This window comes from Mixophyes fleayi, chromosome 1 (assembly GCF_038048845.1).
Source record: "Mixophyes fleayi isolate aMixFle1 chromosome 1, aMixFle1.hap1, whole genome shotgun sequence".
In the NCBI taxonomy this organism is placed as follows: Eukaryota; Metazoa; Chordata; class Amphibia; order Anura; family Limnodynastidae; genus Mixophyes; species Mixophyes fleayi.
In genome coordinates, this window is record NC_134402.1 from 340,548,825 (window position 1) to 340,573,828 (window position 25,004).

The 25,004-nt window shown below is 38.5% G+C and overlaps 1 protein-coding gene across 1 annotated transcript; it reads left to right on the plus strand.

Annotated features, from left to right (window-relative positions):
* Positions 1-5,825: 5,825 nt before the first annotated feature.
* YPEL1 (yippee like 1) lies at positions 5,826-24,493 on the plus strand. Its single transcript, XM_075216312.1, has 5 exons — positions 5,826-5,984; positions 12,301-12,579; positions 17,478-17,521; positions 19,210-19,318; positions 20,244-24,493. The coding sequence occupies exons 2-5, from the start codon at positions 12,463-12,465 to the stop codon at positions 20,331-20,333; spliced, it is 360 nt and encodes a 119-aa protein (XP_075072413.1). The 5' UTR covers positions 5,826-5,984; positions 12,301-12,462; the 3' UTR covers positions 20,334-24,493.
* The last annotated feature ends 511 nt before the right edge of the window (positions 24,494-25,004 follow it).

Here is a 25,004-nt window from a genome sequence, read left to right on the forward strand (position 1 = left end):
CAGCAGGTGTGGTGCATGGGGGCCCATGGAGATAATAGGACCCGCTGCACAGAGAACTAGCGAGCTGTGGGCCCTGGTTCCCTCCTGCCCACTTCCCTGCACGGGGGCCCACAGCTCGCTAGTTCTGCCTCTGATTGGTGGTGTCGATAACCCAAGTCCACCATAGGTACAGGTTTCTCATTGCATACATTTAATGCCCATTTCACAGAATAAGCCAACATATTCTAAAAACATTAAAATATATCTCCAAACACGAGGACACATTATTGAATGAGATAAAACTAATATTGCAACCTATTCTGGAAAAAATATGGGCCTTTCTTCTGCCCTATTAATAATATTGACACAGACTTCTGACTCGTGGAAACCAATCACAATATAGTTATCATCTGAACACATTAAACTAGTGTAGTGGGTTAACATCAAGTCACCAGCCAAAGTCCTGAGTTAGGGTCAAACAGAAGCTTTATTTTGAGGATAGACAGCACAACAGAACACAATACACACATGAACAGTAAACCAGAGCTATGCAGATAGTTCAAGAAATATTGGCTCCTTCAGTGGAGAGGTGTGAGACTTCTACCCTCCCCAGACACCATCCAAGATTAAACTAAATTTGAGCCCTTAAGAGACCCAAATTACTCTCCTATGAGGAATGGGTAGGACTTCCTCCTGACTCCCAGGAGGTTAACCCTTTTCTCAAATGTGGCAGTTTCTTACCCTGCCACACCTAGATGCTCTTAAGCATTTCAGCCAAGGCTCAGATGAGGTCATTTATGAAGAGCACTTGATTCCCACTGCAAAGTGCCTTGGAATTTCAACAGTGCATCTGGATGGTAATCCTAGTGCGTATTATGTCTACCCTCAATTCTAGGGAGATAGCACCACACAGCAAGGAACAACTGTAAAAAGGCACCTGGTCCACCCCCTTTTATCTCATCTCCATAATTTTGCTTTGCCAAAAAAAGATATCTTGTTTCTGAACTGCTCCGCAAGTCTAGGTGCACTTGCCATCTATGTATTTGCAAGGAACACCCTCAGTCTGCATAACTCCTACCCTCTGCCTGTGCAAACTTCTGTTCCTCCATAAATACTGATATATTTCTCCATAAAAACATGTGCCTCTGTGAAAATGTCCACTCTGCAGTAGACGTTTTACACTTCACAAATGACTACTAAGGCCTTAGAATTAGCTTTGCAACCCATGTTAGAATTACAAGTTATAGCACATCACTGTTCTTTATATCCATACTTTGTTTAAAAAAAGAGAAAAGGATCACAAAGAACCGTACTGTGGGTTGCAATCAATATCTTAATATCTTAAAAACCCTTCCTTTAACAATTGCAAAACAGACACACACACACATCTAAGGACACTGTACACCTACCTAGAAATTATTTTGAAATGTTGGTGCTTTATAAATTAATAATAATATACTTGCGATTTAGCAGCAGTTGTAGAGTGTCAAGTGTATGTCCCCTGACCTTTTCCCCAAAGTTTTAAATGCTTGTCGGTAGGGATCATAGGAGCTGCAATTATAAAATATATGAGTCTTTTCTGAACTGAGAAGTATAAGTTGAGCATATAGTCATAGAGGTGAAATGTGTGGATACCGGTGTAATATCGTTGATCTAATGCAGAGATTGTCATATAAGTTGCAGCTGTTGATGTCAGTGAAAGGTGGCATCACTGGAGAGCAGATTGGTATTGGGATTGTTGAGCTTCATCAGTGCCATCCATGTTAATTTGCAAATTGACTAAAACAATGGGAACAAATATAGGGCATCAGGTATAGAGCACTGAATGTGCAAAGTATGCAGAACTGGTCCCATAGCATGGAAGGTAGCGAATTGACATTTACACTGAACAGAGCGTGATTCAGACTACAAAATAGGAATTGGTGTGTAATTTAGTTAACAGATGGGGTTTGAGTTTATTTGAATTGTAAATGAAAATCTGTTACCTGTCTGCACAAGGTGCAATAGTTAGCCACAGGCATGCCTGCCAGCATTCCCATTTGGAAAATTGGACAACTTGAGTCACATTCTCTATTCAACCAAATCACATTTTGTAAAAAATGGAACTTTTTGCTGGTATGCACAAGACATTTAAATTGTAACAGAACTATAGTATTTTCAACAAACTTGCAGCTGCATTGTTTTTTTGTTTTTTTATTATTTTTTATTTTTTTAAAGTTTTATTTTGCAAGGTCAATACAACAATAAGAGACGATTGACAAAAAGAATAGTTAAAAGAAATAGACAAAAAGTAATCAAATCAATGATCAGCATAGAACATGCAAAACACTTAGTCAAACGAACCTTTAAATGTAGTAGTAGCGAATGACCCAAAGTTTTTTTAATGAGAGAGGAGAGAAAGAAAGAGAGGGTATAGAGAAAGAAAAGAGCGAGAGAAAAGGAAGAAAGGTAAGAGGTGAGTAGATCCACTGTAAGAGGAGAGAAGTCCAAGAAAGAGGTGCGGTATTAGAACTGGGTTATGTAAAGGGTGGGCACGCCTGAAAGAAGAATAGCCATGGATCCCAAACCTTGGTGAAAGCTCTCGAAGTGTTCCGAATAATGCTGGTATTGTTTTGTTTTCTTAAACATGGCTTGCTACTGTGAATTTTCATAGGGCAAATTGTGTTATGTGATTTTCCAATAGGTGTCAGTTCATGTCCATGACTCACACCATGACAGCAACAGTATAAGTGGGGCTTAAGTTTGAATTGCAAAGTGGATAAGTGCATAGGAAATGTGTTTTACAGGTGTTGGCAATAGTTCTCCACTTAACTCAGTATGGCATACGTGCAATTTCCAGGAGCAGGATATCCTGTACATGTATGTGACAGGATATCGGGCCTATGTGTAGCTCTTTTGGTGCTCAGATTGGCTGTTTGCCATGGATAACCTTATGAGCTAGCTAAGGATGCCCATTAACCTTTTGGTTTTGAAATCACTTGGGCAGACAACTGGCAGAGTACAAGTATACTCTATTTTATATTAAAATATATGTTTTTACCAACCACCCAAGTGTAAATGCAATAGACAAACAGCCAGGTGGTTCACCAAACAAGGACGTTTACTAAACAACCCTAGCCTAAAGGGCAAATATTTACTCAGTTCTCTGGGGTGCTGTTCCTGATCATGGGTACTCTCTTAGCCACCAAGCCACACTGTTCACTCCTTTGCCAGCCGTGTAGGGACCAAATTCCATGTCCTCCTGCTTTTGGCAGGTACACAAGGTAACAAGGCAGGAAAATCCCCACACCAGCATGATCCTGGACCAGTCCCAACAAGAGCAGTAACCCCTAATCAGTTTGTTCTGAAGTAGAACACACAGCAGATGGCTGATTTCCCACGTTTAACCCCAACCTGGTTCCCACAGGGGTTTGGCCTCAGTGGGACTGCTTTCAGATAAGGCTTCCCTGCTGCACTGGGTGCCTGGAGACATCTAAGAACATATAAAACAGCATATTACACCACCACCATATTAGAATATAATCATAGTTGTAATGCCAGTCGAGAGGGGGTGCCTGATGGGCTTAACCTGTATTTGTGATGCATGGCACCTTGCTGTTGCCGCAGTTTGGGAAATAGAGTGGGCAATACATACATAGTTACCAACATGCTACAATATTTTCCAGGGGCACTTTGCTGTTGAGGCAGTGCATCCATATAAGTAACACATGATACTGTCTTGGCAGACCATGGAGCACTAAACTCCTCAACATACCAATGTTATGGAGGACATTTCCAGGGACAAATAATTTAAACAGAGGACTGTCCATGGAAATTAAGGACAATATGCAATTATGTATACAGGGAGCAGTGCCAGGGTAAAGTGATGGTGAACTATAGATTAATAGGGCTTGGCTATGCAAACAGATTACTGTTGCTAGCTACTTTTCCCTTTTCTATTACAGCCAGCCACCTATGGAAACAGCTATGATGTATAGCTGTTAAATGTTCTTCGACAGTTAGAAAGAGATGCCCTATGCGGCATGTGTGTACAACCAAATGAAAAGGATTCAACAAGAAAACTCCATAATTTAGCATTGCATCGAGATGGCAATCACAGGGCACTGTAAACATGCAAAAGGCAAACAGGTTTTGCATTTGTGTGATGTTCTTAAAAGGTAAGAGAGATTCACTAAGACTTACCAGAGCAACATGGTGATTGTACCAAGTAGCATGTGTGCCACGATTCAAACCTGCATGTATACAGTGGGCAGCATGGTGGCTCAGTGGTTAGCACTTCTGCCTCACAGCGCTGGGGTCATGAGTTCGATTCCCGACCATGGCCTTATCTGTGTGGAGTTTGTATGTTCTCCCCGTGTTTGCGTGGGGGTGCTCCGGTTTCCTCCCACACTTCAAAAACATACTAGTAGGTCAATTGGCTGTAATCAAAATTGACCCTAGTCTGTCTCTGTCTGTCTGTGTGTGTATATTAGGGAATTTAGACTGTAAGCTCCAATGGGGCAGGGACTGATGTGAGTGAGTTCTCTGTGCAGCGCTGCGGAATTAGTGGCGCTATATAAATAACTGATGATGATGATACAGTGGATCACAGGGCACTGCTATATTAAGTTTTACATCTACATCTATGCAACTTTTCATTGCTGCAAATAAAGTGACACATTTTGTAATTCTGTTACTACAATGGAATTATGATTAATGTAATAAATTAGTGCTTCACACTTTTATATTTCAAAACTATTTATTTTTTAAATGCAAGAGGAGCACAGAATACCTCCCGGGCCTGGTACAGGAGGTATTGTAATTTGTGAGTTCACATACTAATTAATGTCTGCACACATGGTACCTGTCATTTTTTAATTTTTTTTAAGTGCTTCATGACGACCTACGCCTAACCATTGACCACCGGACATTATGCCAACACCAGTGTACTGCATTGTAAATACCAGTCTTCAGTTTATTTTAATCTAGGCATAATCTACCATCAATGAATACTGATAACCAGGGCCGTAACTAGGGCTGTGCGATAGGGGCGACCGCCCAGGGCACAACGCTGAAGGGGGGGGGGAAACAATTTAGGAATGTTTTAGGTTCATCTGGTTAAAATTGAGGGCTAGGGGGGCGGAATTTGTCTTTCCCGCCCCAGGGGCTAGAATTCTAAGTTACGGCTCTGTCTGATAACTGAAACAACCCAAACAAGAAGAGAGCGGAACAATCATTGTTAAAAAACAAAACAAAACGATGAGCATTCAAAACCTGGGCCACTTATAAGTGTGTTAAGCGAACTGAGACAATCACTGGGGCAATGGGAGGGTAAACAGACAGGACAATGGTGCTCACTGGACAGTATAGTGTTAAGGTTACTGCAGCAACACATACATTCGTCACGCGCCTGTTGTTTATCTCCGTTTGCGCGTCCCCGCAGCTCCTCCCCCTAAGTCTCGTTGCCACCCGGGCTCGCGCCTGTTTCAGGGACCCAAACAACAGCCCTTAAACTCCCCGCCCATAACACCTGATTGGATAAGAAACATAAATGTCATAATTCGCCACCAATCCCCGAAAACGGTTCTATAGAATGTCTGTTGTCATTCTAAACCACGCCTTCTATTATAGTCTCCTCCCCAACCGCAACCAAAACATCCTTTGTCTCGAGGAAGCTTTCAATCGTCATTGGTCGTTGCTCACAAGAGCTGACTGCTCATTGGCGGTGACGCACAAGGATTTTGGCAGCTATTGGCTAATCCTGCTCCCTTGTTCTGATCTACTGGGTGGTTGGTTCCTGACTTTGTGACAGAGACAGGTAACCGCGCTGTGATTGGATGCTGCGGACAGTGTTTTTACGTAGGCTCCCCCCCTTGCTCTAAACCGCCGTTGATCGGTTTTCAGTCAGAAACAAAACAAAAGCGGCGGGAGGAGGAGGTGGCGGCGGCGGGGAGCACAGCCGCCCGGAGAATGAGCGACGTAGAAACTGACGAGGATTTAAGAGAAGAGGGAACAAGAGGCAACGAGTAAGGAGAGGGGAGACACAGGGTGTAATGGGGGTGGTGAGAACGAGAGCAGACAGTTGTGTCTGAGAAGAGTTGGGGGTCACGCTATAGTCAGAGGGGAGAGGAGGTCGCTCAGCATACTGGTGATGAGCACCAACATGATGGGGGAGGGGGTAGAGCTGTAAGAGGACAACTGGGGCATCTGGGTACAATGTGGGGGGCTGCTCGGGCTTGTGGCACCCTCTCAGTGCCTGAGACCCCTCTTGTCTATACAAAGCCTGCCTAGAACGTGGGTGAGGCTGGGCTGCGCTGTTGAGAATTGCGTTATCTCTGATTACAAGGTCTGTTATTACATAGAGTAACTGTTGACATTGACAACAAAACTTGTTGATCATATATGTGTGTAGCTTTACTGACCCCAAACATGAAATTTATAAGTGTCAAAGTAGTTTCACAGCACAGTATTGTGTCTGGCCGGGATGCAGTGTGTTTGTGTTGTTCAAGATGTCCATGCTTTGGATAAGTAAACAAAACCATCTCCATCTCTTGTTAGATCATTGTGTGAGATTACATATTGTCAATCTGGATACATCAGTAATACTATTCACAGACCTATCACTGTGAAGAATCATATAACATTGTTTTACTTTACCTTTGACATAATACATGCCAACAACAGATGTTGGCATACAAATAATACATATCATTCTATTATTGGACCATGGATGCAAACTGAATGGCTCTTGTTACAGTAAAATGTAAGAAAATGTTTTTTTTTTTTTTTTTTATCTAGGTACTTAACACTTGGCCATGTTGGCACATATTCACCTAGTTTGAACAGCATGGGTTTGCTGCATTTTTAATAAATAGTTGTTTCATTGTACTCCTTGTTTGGCCAGGTAACTCACACAAATACCATCCAGTTTATAATACAGCTGAACTGCCAGGTTGTTTGTTAGAAAAATGCAAGGGATAATTATCACTCCTGGTGATGTAGATAATAACATGTAATTTTTAAACGTGTTAACAATATGACTAATAACTCATCATCCTGCCTTGGACAGCAACAGCTCTGAAGGGGTTAAGGAAGCAGTTGGTTAAGTACATGTAATTGCAGTGATATGTCACATTCTCATCATCTGAGCTGTTTGTTTGTGGGATAAAGGATATGTGTTTGTTTTTCACTTGAGTGTATTGTCTTACCTAAAATTGTGTTCTACTGTTTAAAGGGATAGATGGATTTATTAATTTCAATTCAGTATTCAGATAAGTAATTATCTGCCTAGTTCACTTGTCTTGGGGGGATTAAAGTTGTGTGCTAAACCCCATGTCAAGTAGCCTTAAAATAGTTTTGCAATAAAGGGTTTACTACTGTAGTCGACTTAACAAAGATTTTCAGTATATCTACTTCCTCTTCCTACCATCAGCTATATTCATATATAAAAGACATTTGTCCAAACCTTCCCACTATACAATTCTCTTTTTCTTCTTGCCATTTTGGGCAGAAAATGTGGGCACACTTCTTTTTAGGATTGTATGAATGTCGGCTGTCCATGTATTACAGGGTAATTACCCCCAAGCTGTCACTGAGACTTGTCTCACTGGCTGAACAGTTTCTATTTATAGACTGAAGCCAACTGAGAATTTCTGAAACCAGTCACTTTTGCAGACAGCATGCCTTGATTATTGCGTTCATTCTTTGCCATGGGAAACAAAGACCTCAATGGACTTTGTTCCAGAAATCTCTTCAAATGATTTTCCTGCGTGACTGTTGTGATTGCCTTGTGTTTGTTCTGTGTTAATCTTTCCCAGTACATGCATATTCCTGCAATATTTATGCCTGTCTAAACAAAGATACACTGAATAGAGCATAGTTAGTTTTTTTTGTTTTTGTTTTAAGAAGCTACATATTAAAGCTCCTATATAACTCAGCTGAGTTTTTAAACGATCAAATGGTCATTTTAACATCTGAAACTATGAAACTGTTTTCAATTTGCATACTTCGCTCTGTAGTTAATGTGGGTACATTTTGAAGCTACAAACCAGAAACAGAATAGTAGTCATATAAAATATATATTTCCTTCCCATTATTGTTTTTGGCAATTTTATATTTTCTTCAGTTATTAATTCTTTGTGCTAAACATCTAAAATTGCACAAATGTATCTGGGATGTATCTGGTGCTAATGAGAATTTGCAATAACAAAAGATCATGTCTGACAGACATGCGCTTTTCTCCTTTGTTTGAAAAGGGAGGCTGTAACCAAGTTCTATTTACATCCGCATTTGAGTCTCCAGTCATTTGTGCTACAAGAGAGGTCTGATTATGTGTTTTGTGCAAACAAGCAGTTGTTGTACTATATACATATTCCTTTATGTGTATATGTATATACAAACTGGAGCTAGGCTGTCTGTTTTATGTTAATGCTCCCTAAGGATAGACTCACAAAAAAAAATAAAGTACAACAAAGTAGGAACTACAAAGCCAGTGTTTAGTGTTGTTGTGTTAAATGACTGGCCACTATAAAGTGCTCCCAACCTACTAACCACTCCTTAACCTTTATGGCATTGCACTGTTTTATTGCCTAAAACAGAATGTAGTATACAATTGGAAGAAGAAAAAAAACCTTTTTTTTTAGAACACTGATATACTAGCATTCTAGAATTTAGCCCAGCACACTAGGGCTTAAATCATTATAAGGCTATGTACAATGACTGCACTTGTGAAACAGCTACTTGGAGTGCACAGCTTCTAAGCACCTACTTAATACTCTGCTGTTTAGGCGGAGCCATCAGATTGTACATGTCACATTGGGGGTGTTCTCTTGGTTCCTGGCACCAGTCTCTCCAGTCTGCACATGCTCATCTTTCACTTCTATCTTTGTTTATATATCCGGGTATATTGGTTGAATCACCAGCTTATTCCTATTGGGTATTTCCTGTAAATACACCTGAGAAGATCTGCTAAAAGCAGTGCTCATTGTAGTATGTTGTCATGTAGAAAATTTAAGACCTTGTAAATTGTTTTATTCACAAATCCATTTTATTGGATATAAATAATAAATACATATGTGCACAAAAAGCACCACTTGCGTAGCTGTAAGCCATTATTACCGTGACAGATATCTTCTGGAGAAAAAAATGAAATCTATGCCGGTTTGGAAAATTTGTTTGCTGACTGCACATTCATTGTCTAATAATGTTATGACATGTTCGTTAACACTAATGAGAACAATTAAATGGTAACTATTTCCAAATGTAGCAGACTGCGTGCCACTCATTTTAAATTCTCTACAAGCATTTATAAAAAAAATATACTTATTTCAAGCAGAAAGTTCACGCCAGAGACAAAACTGCAATTCTACTCACTTCTGCATTTTGTCACCATCTCACATGGCGAAAGTATTATTGAGAATTTTGTTGTTGTTATTGTTCCTTCATCCCAATGTTTGTTAAGCACAGGGTTTCCACTGCACCTTTCAGTTTCATGTGCTTTTTTGCTCTTCCACATTTAATACGATTACAAGCAGCATTCCAGAATTATTGACTGTACCTGGGGTGCGAGGCTCTTTATTCATGCCCATTACCTTTTCTCGTGATTCTTATCCACTCAACTTCTCACTTGCATAGTACAGAATATATTGTTATTGTTCATATAGGTTTGCAGCTTTGAATCGCTTTGCAGCAAGAGGGATTGTTCTCAGTTGGCAGCTAATGGCATACAGTTTGCTTGTACAATAGTATGTATGCGATGTTTACTTGCCTATTCTTATCTACCAGACACAGATTTGGTTTGCTTAGCTTGTAAGTTGTTTATTTAGTGTTCAGTTTACTGACCACTAAGAAGGAAGTAGATCCAGTGCACTCTTCTATTGACCCTGCTTTTAGCAAATTGTTTGCTACAGACCGTCATACTGGGATATTGGTGTTTGTGGGTTTAATGTTTATGTATATAATAAACCTATAAATAAAATGGAATAATGTTGCAAAATGGCGCTAATATATATGTATAGTCAGTAGGTCAGTTTCATTACCACCCCTCCATACCTCTTTAAAATGTTGCTCGGATTGTAATAAATAAAATGTAAAAACTGGCTGTAAAAAATAAACCTTTTTACTTAATTATATTTTATTGAGGAAATAAAAATATATCCCAAAAATTACCTGGTGATCCGGGGTCATGTTGTGGTGGCTAATTGCATGAACATAGCATGTATTGTTATGCAGACTGAGAAAACTGATCGCATATTACTCTGGAACACTGCCAAAAAATAGACCCTGTTGCAGTGAAAAATGTTTTTAATGATGTGCATTATGTATCTGTGCAATGCTAGCAGATGGACATGAACTACTACAGATTAGTTAAAGCCTTCTATCTACTGGAGTTTCACTTGCTTTGTTAATGTAGATCAGACAAGTTTACTATGCATTTTTACTTGTGTTTTAGAGCTTACTGTAAGCTTCTCGATGCATTTACATGCTGAAACCCTCTTAAACCACCCTAGGGTTACTTTATTACCTCCCTTTACATATTCCACACAAGACAACAACCCTTTGACCACATTGATGCGCTTGATCATACAGCCCACTAAGCACTTTTTAATCTGGCTGGACCTTTGCAATCTGGCTGGACCAATATGCATTGTATAGCACTTAACCTCATGTATCACCTGCCATTGTTCCACAGATAGTAAGCTTGGGAGCAGGGCCCTCTTACCTCTGTCTGTAGTAGCCAGTATTGTATTACTGTGTGTGTTCACAATTGTAAAGTGCTACAGAATTTGTAGTGCTATATAAATAAATGATGATGATGATGAAACGCAAAAACTGAAGAAACAATTCCGAAAAAAATTACCGCAACTTAAGTAAACCACCAATGTGTATGGTAACCCTAAAAAGATTGAAATCTAGGGTCAGACTTGTTTTCATGAGTTACATAAAAAAAAAAAACATATTTTGATAAAACACCAGTTGATATGAGCCATAAATTAGACGGATAACTTGGGTCATGTGAACAGGCTTTAAAATTATATTAATATTTGGTTAGTTGAGCAAAAGTACATTAGACTGGGATTTACATTCACCATGTGCATATTACTTTGTTCTATGTATGTAAGCTGTAGTTTGTTTTTTTTTTTGTTTTGTTTTTCTACTTCCATTAACATTGTCCAAATTTTAATTGGACATTGGCAGGATATTAGAAACTATTTCATATTTCCATTGATGGTGACCTATTGGTCACCATAACTAAAATGTGATGCTTTAGTGATATATGCTGAGTGTATGTATAACCCAAAGCAAGGAAGTCCATTCTGGTAACCCAAGTTGGGAGGAAGTTGATGGGTTTCTCGAACACAGAAAATGCATTTTAAAATGTAGCTTATAATGTTTATTTTTAATGGTGTATTATGCATAGGGACTCCAGTCTCAAAGTTGTTTATATAACCTTCCCCTCTCCCCATTATTTGTGCCACACAGGTTCCTCCACTTAGACAGTTTTGCCATTTTTCAGATATTGATTCCTGGATACCCATGCTCTGTATAGTCTCCAGGCAGTGGTGTAGTCAGTGTCTCCTGGGCCCCCTCTACCATACATTGCACAGTGTTCTCTTCAGACAATTTTGCTAGCTGGGTGGCATTAAGAAGTTGTTGGGTGGGGGAATGTAATACTTCAATAATGAAAAAGTTGAAGGTTATTGCCAACACTTATATTAGACTGTGGCGGTTATTGTCTGCTTGCTGCTGGACTGGACACACTTATAGTTTGTTTTAGTTAATTTATGCCTGGCTGCTGACCCTCTGCCAGGACTGGTCAGACTGTGTCAAATCTATCTCCAAGAGCCAGGGGGCAAGTAAAAAGCAGCTCGTGGAGCACCCGGGATGTAGGTCCTGGGGAGGAAACAGGAATATATTGAATATTTGGTTAGTTCTCCTGTGAATAGGGGCATTATATTATGTAAATTAGCAACTGGTTAGGAATCCAGACATTAGACCCCTCTTATTGAGCAGCCAAGGTCACTTTCTTGCATCACAGTGGTCTGCACTTGCAGCTATGGGTAATCTTCCAACTGTATTTACCGACCTGACCGACTATGATCTGATTTTTTTTCAGTTGAGTTATTGAGTATACACTGCAATATTTGGACAAATGCCTGGTGTGACATTGCCTTGTGTGTAGCCAGAATACCGCATAACTGCACACCAGAAGTGCATAGGTGTGAACAGGCTCATTATGAATAATGTATGTTATCACTGTTTTACAATTCCCAATGTAATACAAATTTTGGGTGGTAACGTTCCTTGTATGATTATTTATTTATTTATTTTTTCTTTCCTCAGGTTGACTTTCTCTCCTGGCATCTGTGTGGGAAGTGCCACACACTCCCCAAACCAACAACGGCTTTTGCTTGCATTTTCCAGTGTTTCTTGTGTCAGAGAGTGCAACAAAGTTGTAATTCTTCCAGTGCCAGCCCCGAGCTGAGTGAGGAACCGCCGGCAGACATGGTGAAGATGACAAAATCCAAAACTTTTCAGGCTTATCTGCCAAACTGTCACAGAACTTACAGCTGTATCCACTGTAGAGCTCACTTAGCCAATCATGATGAGTTGATATCCAAGGTAAGGATCTTTCTTTCACCTTTCCTCAATTTCCTCCTTACCTGTCTTTGTTGTGAAAGTAGTAGCGGTACTTTTCTAAAAGGAGATTGTCAGTATTACAAGCTGAGCAGAAGAAAGCTACCCAAGTCATGTTAACCCCATCTTTACCGGTTTGACCCGCCATCTCTTCATTTTAGCTATATTTGTTAATGGTGGCAATTGCTCTAGATCCATATGAGTATATGTAGTAAGGTACACACATCTTCATGTAAGGCTGTGTGTGTATGCTTATAACCACACACAATGTAAGCAAGGGGTTATATTTATCAAGCAGTGCTCAGTTAAAAGCCGCCAATTCTCAGTGGTTTGCCGTCATTTTTTTAAAACTCCAATTTTATTTAAGACCAAGCCAACGGGTTTTGACTTTAATAAAATTGTAGTTTTAAAAAATGACGGCAAACCATCAAGAAGTGGACATTTTCATAAACCCTGCTTGATAAATATACCCCTAGGAGTCTGACCAACCAGAAAGGTTTGTGAGAATTTTTTTTTTTTATTTTTTTTTTTTAAAGTTGGCCTGAAATAGCTGCTTAAAAGACAACAGCATTTTTGAACTCCCATTTCATGAGATAATTTGCAAATTAGTATTTTTCATGTTTGTTTTTTTTTTTTTTTCCTGTTGGGAATAAAGAATGTATGCATAAAGAATGTTACATTTGTATTTAGAAATCTGGTGTGCCGAGAATTCTGCTGACATATAACAAGTGAAAATATACTAGCTGAACTTTTGACACACCTGCTCCATCCCTATTTATTAAAGTGGAACCTGGCAGGCAGCTGCAGCTGTTTTGTGCTTTGCTGAAACAACACTGCTACAGTCTGGAGACCAGTTATACCCTTAATGCTCCTGAGAAGCCTATGGTTACGTACACACTGGCCTCAAAATACTGTTTACAATATTTATTTCTAAGAAAAGTTAAACGCCTGTAAATGTATGTGAAAATGAAAATCATTGTACCAAATGAGACCCGTACATATTTGCCTTGGACTTAGTATGTTACTGTAATAAATATTTTTTAAAAAAACAAAACAAAGCTCCTTGTTCCATCTGACATGGGTCATCGTAGTTCAAAATCTCATACTAAAAAGAGCACATTGTAAGCGCAATGAGATGCCTTTTTGTTTAAAAAAATATATAACTTCTTGTTTTGTCAGATTAATCTTTTGAAAAAAAGAAACCAAAAAAGATGCATTATAAAAGTTTATTAAGCATACCTATAAACTCAATGCTTCAGTGCCTTTTTACTTGCATTTTAATATGCCATAGAGATGCATTGCAAATGCCAGTGTGTAAATGTCCTAAATATTTTAAGTTAACCTACAGATAACAGAAAAAAATATTCACAAATGTATCTCCTTTAAAATGAAAGTAACATATAAAGGTAGGAGAAGATGAGGCACAAAATATTATTGTAAAATCATGAGTTGTTTATCCACATGATAATGATTCCTAAAATTGAGGGCACAGGCAGTATATTGTGCTGAAGGAGTATCATAATTATAAGAAATATTTTGATATAGTCAATGTAATCTCATAAGGATCTTTTCTGCATGAAAGATCTAGGGGGTTAATGGACTGTTCTTGAGTTACCCAATGAATGACATGTAAAGCGTTTAGTTATGTCCATTGTGGTGCCTCATAGTATTTATAGAAATGTGGCTGGTGTCCCTATATAAGTTCGGAGAAAATTCAGCTAAAAGTTTTTCACCTTTGATAAATCATATAGCGTTCTGAGGTGACAAATTTAAAATGTGCAGACAGATTTAAAGGTCGTTGCTCAATTGTAAATAGCTGTGTTAAAATAAAGCTGCTCAGTATTTGTGTGCTATATACATACACATATTACAAATAGCTGGCAGCTATGAGAGGTCATTAGAGGTTGATTGTGCTTCCTGTCACCTCTCTCCCCTCTTGTACCAACCCCCCTTGTTCCCAGTATGAATGGAAGTGGTGTATTTTTAGCGCACACTTGCAGGAGGAGGACTTAACGTCTGCAACTCCTTTACAAACTGGAAAGTACACAAGAACAATGGTGGTGCTTCAAATATATAATATATATTTCTTTATAGAGAATTCCTATGGGAATGCTTTTAAAATGGGGATGTGTTCTTTTAATTGAGGTAGTTGGGGACCTGAATAAGGAGCACTTTTTGTGTGATAATTTTAGTTGTATTGTATATCTATCCTATTACAATGTCAGAAATATCACCTGTCAAGCACTTCCCTTGAAGGGAAACTGGTCGCTGTGAGTTTAGCTTTAGGAGAGGTTTATAGGTTGCAAATAGAATTAATAATCTGATTGGATTAGGTGTGAGTGTATATTTTATATATGTAATGATTCTACTACCTTCCTACATTGTGCATACAGTTCAAATGTCTTCCTGTTCTGTCAGATCAGATTTGTTTAACAGGTATATGAACAATCACTCAACAACTTTGTGAATAATTGGTTTCAATACAGTCAGGCCAGCATTGATAAAGTATAATAATAGTTGTCTTCTGATAGTTTTAAATACATTTCTAGCTTTTAGGAATTGCATGTGTTTGTAGGTTCTGGTCTACATCAGTGTCTTTACCTGACTGTTCTCTGTGTAGTGTTTAGTTGCACCCCCAAGTGAAAATATACTATGCCTATATTGTTCATTACAAATTTAAGAAATGCCTTGTAGTGTGTTTTTGTTTTGTTTTTTCCACTCTGGCAATTCTGGGGTTAAACCAAGAATGCTTTAACAACAAATAAGAAGGGAGTTATGTAGGACACACCCAGCATCTGCTGCTAACAGAAAAATGTACAAACAGCATAATGAGGTGACCTGTCTCCTCAACAGTTGTTAAACACCGATAACCTCCGCCTTTGTTTGCTAGTGTCTCAAAGGGCATATTTTATTTATATTTTATTGTACTCTATAATGGGCTCCCATTTCTCCAATAACCAATGGAGAAGGGGATGCTTGTTAGCTTTATTTTATTTTTTATTCCCTTTTGCTCCTTTAGACCCCCCCAATCTCCCTCATCCTGTTTTATGTAGTTTGTCATTAAGATTCTAATATAAAGAAAATGTCTTTTGTTCTACAAGTGCCAGCATGCACAAGCAATTAATGGTTGTCAGGGATTGCTGGGACCTGCAGCTCCACTAATGATTTCTTTACTTTAACTGAAATCCCCTGACTCCCACCATCATGTCACAAAGGGGTCAAGATGAACCCCATGATATTCAGCATCGGGGTAACCCACACTTTTTGCAGGGGTGGTGGAAATGATTCTCCCTGTGCTGACCAGACTGGTGCATGATATGACAGAGGACCCCATGCTGCAGGTTTCCCTGTTGGTGTGATCAAAACAGTCCAGCATTGCCTGATTTTTTTTTGTTGCAGTTTTTGTGTGGGGCACCCTCTCTCTTTGTCCCCCAGCCTGGGCTATAAGCACCACACTGCTGTATACATTGGCATTTTGTTTTATTTATTACATTTTTACAGCCCCCCGCCAAGCAACATCATTACTGCGGATCTGGCCTACTCTGAATAGGCTGCATTGTCCTGTTGCGTGAAACACTTTACATATGCACACCCTTAATGTTAGCCATGAAGCTTGCACTCCATGGGCGTAGGGGAAAGCAAGTACAACCTGGCAGTGAAGTTGTTAACATTGATCATGCTTCGCATTACTTGGCACTACTTTAATATTAAAGCTGGCCTCACAAACATGCTGATTCTGCAGTTTGACCGGAGGTACAATATGATCATTACGTTTGGCCACATGTGGGTGACATGAGAATAACCAATCCTGCTTAAAACCTCACAGCTGTATCTGCGCCAAGGAAATAATAAATATGATATGAAGTGGTCACAACACTAACACTGTATCACTGCCTCTTGGATTGCTGTGGCAGTGCTACCTCTTCTTGGGAAGTGTCAATCTGTGCACTCTTCTGTATTTTAAGCACAATATAGTAGTGTCATGTTCTACTTCTAAATCACGCTCATTGTGATGAGGTTAGTCAACCTCTAGGTGATTGTTCTCCTTTCATTATAAAATACTCAGAAGTGGCAGAGTAATGTGTAATGATTATCTGTCATTACTTTACCTCAAAATGTTCTTTCATCTCGCAGCTTTGGATGATCGAGTGCTTTGTAATTTGTCTGAGTTTTGTTTAGAGCTGTCTGAATTATGGGTGGCTCAATTCTTCTCTTCTTTTCTTTGCTCTATTGGGTGTAGTAGTGTTGACTAATTTTGGGTTTTTTATCCCTGTTGCACTAGCAGAACATTTTCTGAGCTTTTACTTTCAAGGTTTTATCACCTTATTTTTTAGTTTATAAATATAACTTTCAAACTGAAATATGTAGCTGATTAAGACCAAAGCTTTTCTAAGGTGCACATGTTCAAATACATCATCCTATAAACTGGTATAAACCCACCACCTGGACAGTTCACTATATGCAGTTCTAAGTGTATTGGTTAGAAGCATGATTTGTGTCATCCACAAGTTTCAATGAGATCAAAATATTTAGAAACCATTGCAATTTGCACCATTTATCTGTAAACCAAGTACTATTGCTCTAAAACCAATTTTAAGCAAAGTCCCCAGTAGTCTGTTATGTAATAACATAAATTTTATATACATTATCTGTGACGGGAAAGGTGTTTTTTCTGTGCTTTACCAGTTTTCTCTGGAAGCCGCCCTGTTTTTTTAACTTTTTACTTTTTTTTTTTTTATTATTGCATAGTTTTTATGATCTAAATCATTTATTTGGATACAGGTTCTGCACATATATGTCCAGCCTTTCTTAAGTTTGTGAATAACTTGTGTTTTTTTTTTTTTAGTATTTTAAAGCTAATTTACTTTTTTTTTTTTTTGTAGTCATTTCAGGGAAGTCAAGGAAGAGCCTACCTCTTTAACTCTGTGTAAGTATTTTCCTATGTAATTCCTTTCCAGTGATTCTACACCACTCCTTTTAGGCATTTAATTCAGCACATTATTTGGTAGTCTTGTAATTGCTGTGATGTTGAACCATCTGTGTTTGTCAAGCAGCTCTGTGTTCATCTATCTTGTATACCTTTAACTTGTGAGTACAATGCGTGCATGCTGCAGTCATGTTAGGTTGATGAATACTACAGTCAGTATCACAGAATAATGCATTTGGCCTAATCCTGTTAATGATCTTTTTTACGTTTTAGTGTAGGCTCACTTGAGGAGGAAGCATGTATGTCACAAGCAATAGGTATAACTGTACAGAACCTGATGGTTGGTATTTTTGAAATATGAGCTGAGTGGAACAGGATGGCCCAATGCAGTCCTTATTTCACATAGGAAGACACTGGACTGTTACATTTTCAGAACAAGTTTACCACCACCCATTCAAAATCCATAATCTGGTCTAGCTCATGATTATCTACTGACTGCTACATAATTTAAGTGTGTGCCCGCACCCTGTCTGTCTGCCAGATACATGGTATTATATTTGAGAGCCCCAGCAACATCCCCTACAGATTCCTGCTAAGTTTCACTTTGGATGTGCATACAAGTATAACGATATGGATAAAAATGCATATTTTTGAGCTGCATATGCAATTTCTGGAATTCCTGACAGCACTGCATTTTGTAATTGCTGTTGTGTAAGCAGTACATACTTCTAGACAGAGATCATGCATTCCATAATCTACAGCACTTAGATGGTGCTTAACTTGTCTCTAGAATGCTACCCATATTATCACTGCAAAACCCCCCATAACTATAAATGCGCTCATATAAATGAGTCCTAGTAACCTGTTATAGCTCCACTTAATGGAAGCTGAGGAATGTTTACATGTTTGTCAATATGGGACTGAAAGGCACAACAGGGTCAATAATTGGAAATATGCTCATTTGCTCAATTTGTGTTTATAAATCTAAATATATTTCCTTATTTAGCACAAGTTTAGGCAGAACCCTATGCTGGCAATGTATAATCCACACACACACATTAACCTATAGTGACAATTATCACACTTGTCTAAGATGTCTAAAAGTTCTTAGTCTTGCTATTTTGGTCCAGAGTACAAAGCTTTCCTCAGTCTGGCCACTTCCTTATTTATAATCTTGTGAGAAGCTGTCCAAATGCTGGGCTATAAATAGATTCACATGGAATAAAATCTCTATTGGCGTTGTAGCATTCTTTCTCCAGAGCACCTGGTGTAGATCACATTTGGTGTGAAAGTATCTGTTTGTAGTCCTTACCAGCAGGAAATTCTAGAGGGCCCAATTCTCGGTTGCTGCATATTCCTTACACAGCCAGATTAGCAAAGTATCTGAAATGCTTGTAGTATTCGTTCATACTTGCCAAGATTTTGTGGTTCAGAATCTGGCTAAGCTTGAACCCTTATGCCCTCATTTAATGAGAAGTGCATTGCATGCATTAACCCATTTTATATCAGCAGTAAAGAACTTTCCTACCATTAATGTAAGGTTTTTAAGCCATGATTGACATGAAATGAAGTGAAAACCACTTGCTATAAAGTTCCACAATACAGGATCCAGTGTTTAGTAAAACCTTTAAGTTTAGCATCACATCATGATGGGAATATGCATTTAATAAACTACTTCTGTCCTGTAGGGTAAATGTCGGCTGTGGTCCAGCAGAAGAAAGGGTCCTTTTAACCGGGTTGCATGCAGTGGCTGATATATACTGTGAGAACTGTAAAACTACACTCGGCTGGAAATATGTGAGTTTTATATTAATACAGTGTTCTCATCATATCACAGCTTCTGGCGAGTTCAGAATCAGAAAACCGATTAGATTCCTTGTGATTCATGCATGCCTTTCCAAGTGATTTGTCTTGCTATCTGTGCATATTTTAAATGAAACCAGCAAAACCTTTATGAATGGCATATTTTTCTTTTCTTAACCCTCCCTTTTTTTTTTCTTTTTTTTTTTATATAAGCAGGAGAGGTAGTTTTAGAAGGGGTTAACCAAGTGTCATTGTTTTAAAATAATAGTACTCTATCAAGTGTTTGCTTAGCTGTCACTAAAAAAATAAACCTTCCTAAGGGAATGCAGAATGGATTGCTCTAAAATTAATAGATCATTGAAGGCTGTACTGTCCGTACTCTCACTGTACCAAAAATATGTCCGGATCTGTCTATTGTCTGAAGCAAAGACTGTCGTCAGTGCTGCAGCTTAGTCCTCATTGTGACTTCTAGATCCCTGTTTGAAGGCTGTGTACGCTGGGAAACACCATGCAGGGCAGCTGTACAAGCCCTTATGCAAGCTGGAAAACTGAGCTTTTTGTGCAAAATTGTCTTGTCTTTCACCAAGGGTGCTCCAAAGTTTTTGTAAAATATAAACATTAAAATGTATTAAGATATTGGCGCTGTAATATACAGTCCACCATCCGGTGTTTTTTTTAAAGGCGATATCCACCGTCAGAATAACATAATATAGCTCTGCTGTGCTCCTTGCATGGTACACAGTAACCAGTTTTGTGTGTATTCCAGGGTAGCAGAACTAAACAACCTGATTTAAAGATCATAGAAGGAAGCTGAAAGAGCAGCGTATATGCAGTGTGACATGTACAAGCCTTTAAGACTTAAAGCTCTAAGGAAGTATCTGCTGGTGCTCTGTTTTACTTTCTCCTTCTCTTTCCACAGGAACATGCATTCGAAAGCAGTCAGAAATACAAAGAAGGAAAGTTTATCATTGAACTGGCTCACATGATAAAAGACAATGGCTGGGAGTGAGCCTTGTGCACTGCTCTCTTTTCAGCTTGCGTCTGTTTGAAACTTATTATATTACAGGCAAATAAAACTGAACTGTGAATTTTTGGTGTTGAGCAACCGAAAATATCACTGAACTTTACAAAAAAATAAAAAGTAACCTCATGGACTAGTAGTGTAGCTGACGGGCACGTTGTGGCTGGACTTGAACCCCCATATGTCCGTGAAGGTTCCTGCTCCCCTTTTACTATCGTCCCTCTTCTGTTCCCTATGTAGATGTTCTCGTGTGTGTGTGTGATCAACTGTTATATGTTGTTGCTGCTGCAACACACTGGAAGAGATTCCCTCACCCCTCGATTTGTAACTTACAAGTCCCTGAGACTCCTGTGTTGGCTTGCCGTTTTGTTTTTGTGCATGCCTACATTCTATGTTTTCTCCCTCTACACATCTCCGCATCCCAAATCCAAAGCTGAAGAAACGAGCGTGCATTGGGCAGAAGAAACAAAAACCCCTACATGCTTGTGACATGGAACGTATTGCAGTGCGAGGTGTTCCATGCCTGGGAAGGGTTTACAGCACTGATAGACTTCACTGCATGTTCAAGACTTCAGTCTCTGTGCTGCTGCTGTAAGGGGTGTTTTACTAAAGTGCAGGGAAGCAGTTGGACATGCCAGACGCCAATGATATCCTTTTGGTTTACACATGATTTTGAAATACCAAGGAGGGAAAATGTTCTCTCTCTGGGGTGAAAAAAAAGAATCTTTTGATGATCTTTCCTGCTACAAATGCAAAATTGTTTGACTAATCAAAGTCAAGAATCCTATATAAAGAAAATTGTACCTTAATCCATATGATGGCATGGCCTAACAACTTGTTGCAGACCCCATGTGGGAGCAAGGAGGTTTGCACAAAACGTTATTGCTGCAGTGCCACGGACATCAAAAGTGCATTATGGCTGGTTCCATAAACCATTGTAGGTTTCATTTAATGCACTGGATAAAGAGGGCATTTGAAATGCTAGTAGATGTGCTCCTGCTTTTTGCACACTCACAATATAGATAAATATTTCTGGGGAAAAGGCCCTACTTGTTTGTACAGTACTATATTCCCAGGTTTGGTTTTTTTTGTAAGATGGTTAATTTAACTCTCGGGTGTGGGTGGTTTGCTGGTTAAATCATTTCCAAAGTTTGTGGGGTTTTATTTTAAGAAATAATGAACGTAAACAAACTATGAAAGTAAATGTTGCCTAAATGACTTGTTACATGTGCACATCTGCAGCTGCTGTGTAAGTGAGACGGAATCTGCCACCTTCAGTGTGCACTATGTGTCATACTGGGGATGCTTCACTAGTCATAATGTTACCTCCATTTTTGTATTTTAGTTTTTTCTACATGCCTTGGTAACACAAGACATAGACATTCTCTCTAAAATGAGTTGTTTTAGGCTTTTGTGATTGATGTGGGCTTTGAATTCTTGCCATTTTTTTTTCTGACCATAAGTGAAATGAAGTAGTCTTTCCTCCTCACATAACCTTTCTGGAAAGGCGGGATTATTATGTATTAATGACCATGCAGAGGATTGGGAGATGACAAAAACTCTTGTGGCTCTTACAGGACCATTTTATTTTTCTATACAACACAACCACTACTGTGAGCACTTTGACTTCAAATATACTATGGGAATCCTTGCAATAAAAATGCCACTGCCCCCTAAATATGTTCAATGTAATGCTATGGACTTTTTCAGCGTAATTGACATTGCGCAATGCTGCTGCTTAATGCGTTCTTTAGAAGTAGGCTGGACTGCACTTTATGCGTATAGTCAATTTCAACAACTGCCTTTTTTAAAATAAGACTGATCATAGCTAAGCTTAGAGATAGAAAACCTCTTTTTTCAGTGCATTGTTTATTCATAGAAAAAATTTAGCTTAGTTGTATATATATATTAATAATTATATGATTGGATATCTACCATTTCAGCGACAATATTAAATACCCTTGCAATATTCTGGAGATTGATAGATGAGTCCGTTTACTCTGCTGGTAGTGAATGGATTATTTTTGACAACAGGTGCCTACATTTAAAATAAAAAGAGCATTACACTAAATATTTGTTAGCTATATACTCGCAGTTTGAATGAAGGGGCTAATTATAAAATTGCATGACCTGTGTAATCTATAGCCCATGCATTCTTTAGAACTATATTGGTGGGATTAGCTGGTATGTCCCTATATTTTGCTATGCACTTTGCTATAAGTCCAGTGAACTGTGCTTTACTTATTTTTGCATATGTTCAAAGTAATTATTGGCCTCCAAATTTATATTAAAAACAAAACAAAAAAAGCTATTCAGCCACCATCAGAAGCCTGTTCTTGCCTCATGAACAAAATGCCCACTAAATATAAATGGCTCCCGGTTGTGGCTAAAGTGATCTATAGGACAGTCTGGTTACTGATCCTGATTTGTGTGTGTTTGTTTTTCAGCAGTTTGCATAAAACTTGAAATATATATAAAAAAGACAAAAAAGCATTTTCCATCTAACCAATTTTGTATATAATATGGGTAATATTTAAAGTGTATTTTGTGTGTTATGGTAATTGACATTTTCTTTTTTTATGATTCCTGTAGCTACTTATCAGATTTCTGTGTGTGTATTGTTTTTATATGCTGTTTGGAAAGCTACTATACTGTCAAATTTGATCTTCAGGTGTTCCAGTGCTAAAATTGTCTCTATACCCCGACAGGTGGCAGCTCTAATACCTGTCTCCGAGTTACAAAGTGATTCTAGGGGCTTCTTCCTTTTATACGGTGCTCAGACCAACATTACATGTCCCCATGACAGTGACAATGTTGCCTTTACAGAATACTTTGTGCAGCTTATTAATTATTAATATTATTTTTGCACAGTCTTTTTTTGGACATAGAAAGCTGAAAGACCAGAGAGAGAATTGCTGTGTGGGACTTTAAGTTACAGTGAGAATTCTTGTCTGGAAGGTTTCCTCAAAGTTCTGCTGTGAGGGATCATCATGTCCAGATGTATATCTTTTGTTTTAAAGATCTATGGTTCTTTTCTCTCTGGTATTTCCATATTTTCCCCTTCTATAGCAGATACTATATATCTGCATTTAGGTAGACAAAAACATATGGTATCTATTGTGAACACAGTTTGTGGGCAGCTTTCCCTTACAGTATGTCTTTAACCCCTTAAATTGCACATGTTGGCTAGAAAGCTGCCATAGGAGTAAGTGACTCTTTCCAATCCCATGGCCTCTCTTTGGTTTCTGCCAATCGCACATATATGGGAAGAGCAGAAAAACATTTCCCTACCATGTGAACATTTTGCTGACTGCAAGACCTTTTAGAATTCTGCTATAAAGCAAGTGGACACTACTTACATTGTCTAACTAGGTACATAACCCATAGTAAAAAGTACTTTGCTCTCTTTGTATGGATTGTCCTCTTTGCAAATACTTTCCAGGGACCCCACTCCCTCTGCTACTGAAATGCAAACACTTTTTTTTTTCTTTTCTTTATATTTGCCTTGAGTTTGACAGACTTGCAAATATGTCATGTGTCCTCTTGTCTGCTGAACAGGTACACCTATTCTGTTTAGAGAGCATTTAACCCTTTCACTGTTGGGATAAGTAATGTTGGTGGAAGCTTGGGCTAAAAGGCGGACATGCTTCTAATAGTCTGCAAAATTATTAACGTTTTATATCTTACACTTCAGCTATCTTCATAGCAAGGAATGAAAAGGAAGTGTCATTACTGTGAAATTCTCTTCCATGTAACAGAGGTCAGAAAGGCACCAGAACAATGTGTTTCTAATGGTCAAAGCAGGGCCAAGCTTTATTCACTGTAAACTTTAACCACTTCAGTGTTTGGAGTCTGCGAAAGGACTTTTAGATATTCATCCTTGAAGAGTATTTGCAGATAGAACCACTGTTATAAATGGGATATGCTGCCACACTATGTGATGCCTGATGTTGACACTTCACTTAAACTATTTTACACCATTTACACTCAGCTTGTTTTATTATTTTTCCTAATTTTTTTTTTTTATTTTTTTTTGAGATGTCATAGCTTTGCTGTTCTGTCCTAGCTATATTGTGCAACACTTGTGTGAATTGTTTCACGTCGTTGTATTCAATTTGAGGTATCACAATAAAAGGCTTTAATCAGCATTACAGGATCCTGTTATCTGTTTAACAACTTGTATAAGGTAACTGAATTGACAGTAGAACGTCAGACTGTACTACATGGGAGGGCCTCCAGTAATGATTAGGTACAGCTATATTGCAGAGCCTGCACGCACTCCTGGGTATTACGGTAAGTAAAACATCTCTGATTTAGTCCTTGCACTTCAGAGATGGGAGAAAAAAAATCGGCAATATTACGCTGCCATAACGTTATACAGTCGAATAACCCTAGGCTCCTATTTGACATCGCTAGTAATTGAATTCTACCTACAGTGTCAGAGTTAATGATTTTCACAGTAGACTTTTTTTTTTTTTTTTTTTTCAGAATTTCAAGGAAGATTTGTATCCTTACCTTCTTGTTCAACAAGCTCTGCTTGGCTTTTTATGTTTCCCTACAAACTATTTACTGGTGCTTTTAAAGCGTTCTAGTAAGTTATATGGTAAAGTATTTTGGAATTTAGTAGGATAGATAACAGATGTAGTGTGGCACGCCATC

Excerpts from the sequence above, each read along its gene's own strand:
- YPEL1 (XM_075216312.1), top strand. The coding sequence starts at position 12,463 with ATGGTGAAGATGACAAAATCCAAAACTTTTCAGGCTTATCTGCCAAAC. Across the intron at positions 17,522-19,209 it reads GCCTACCTCTTTAACTCTGT|GGTAAATGTCGGCTGTGGTC; the intron begins GTAAGTATTTTC and ends TCTGTCCTGTAG. Across the intron at positions 19,319-20,243 it reads CTACACTCGGCTGGAAATAT|GAACATGCATTCGAAAGCAG; the intron begins GTGAGTTTTATA and ends CTCTTTCCACAG.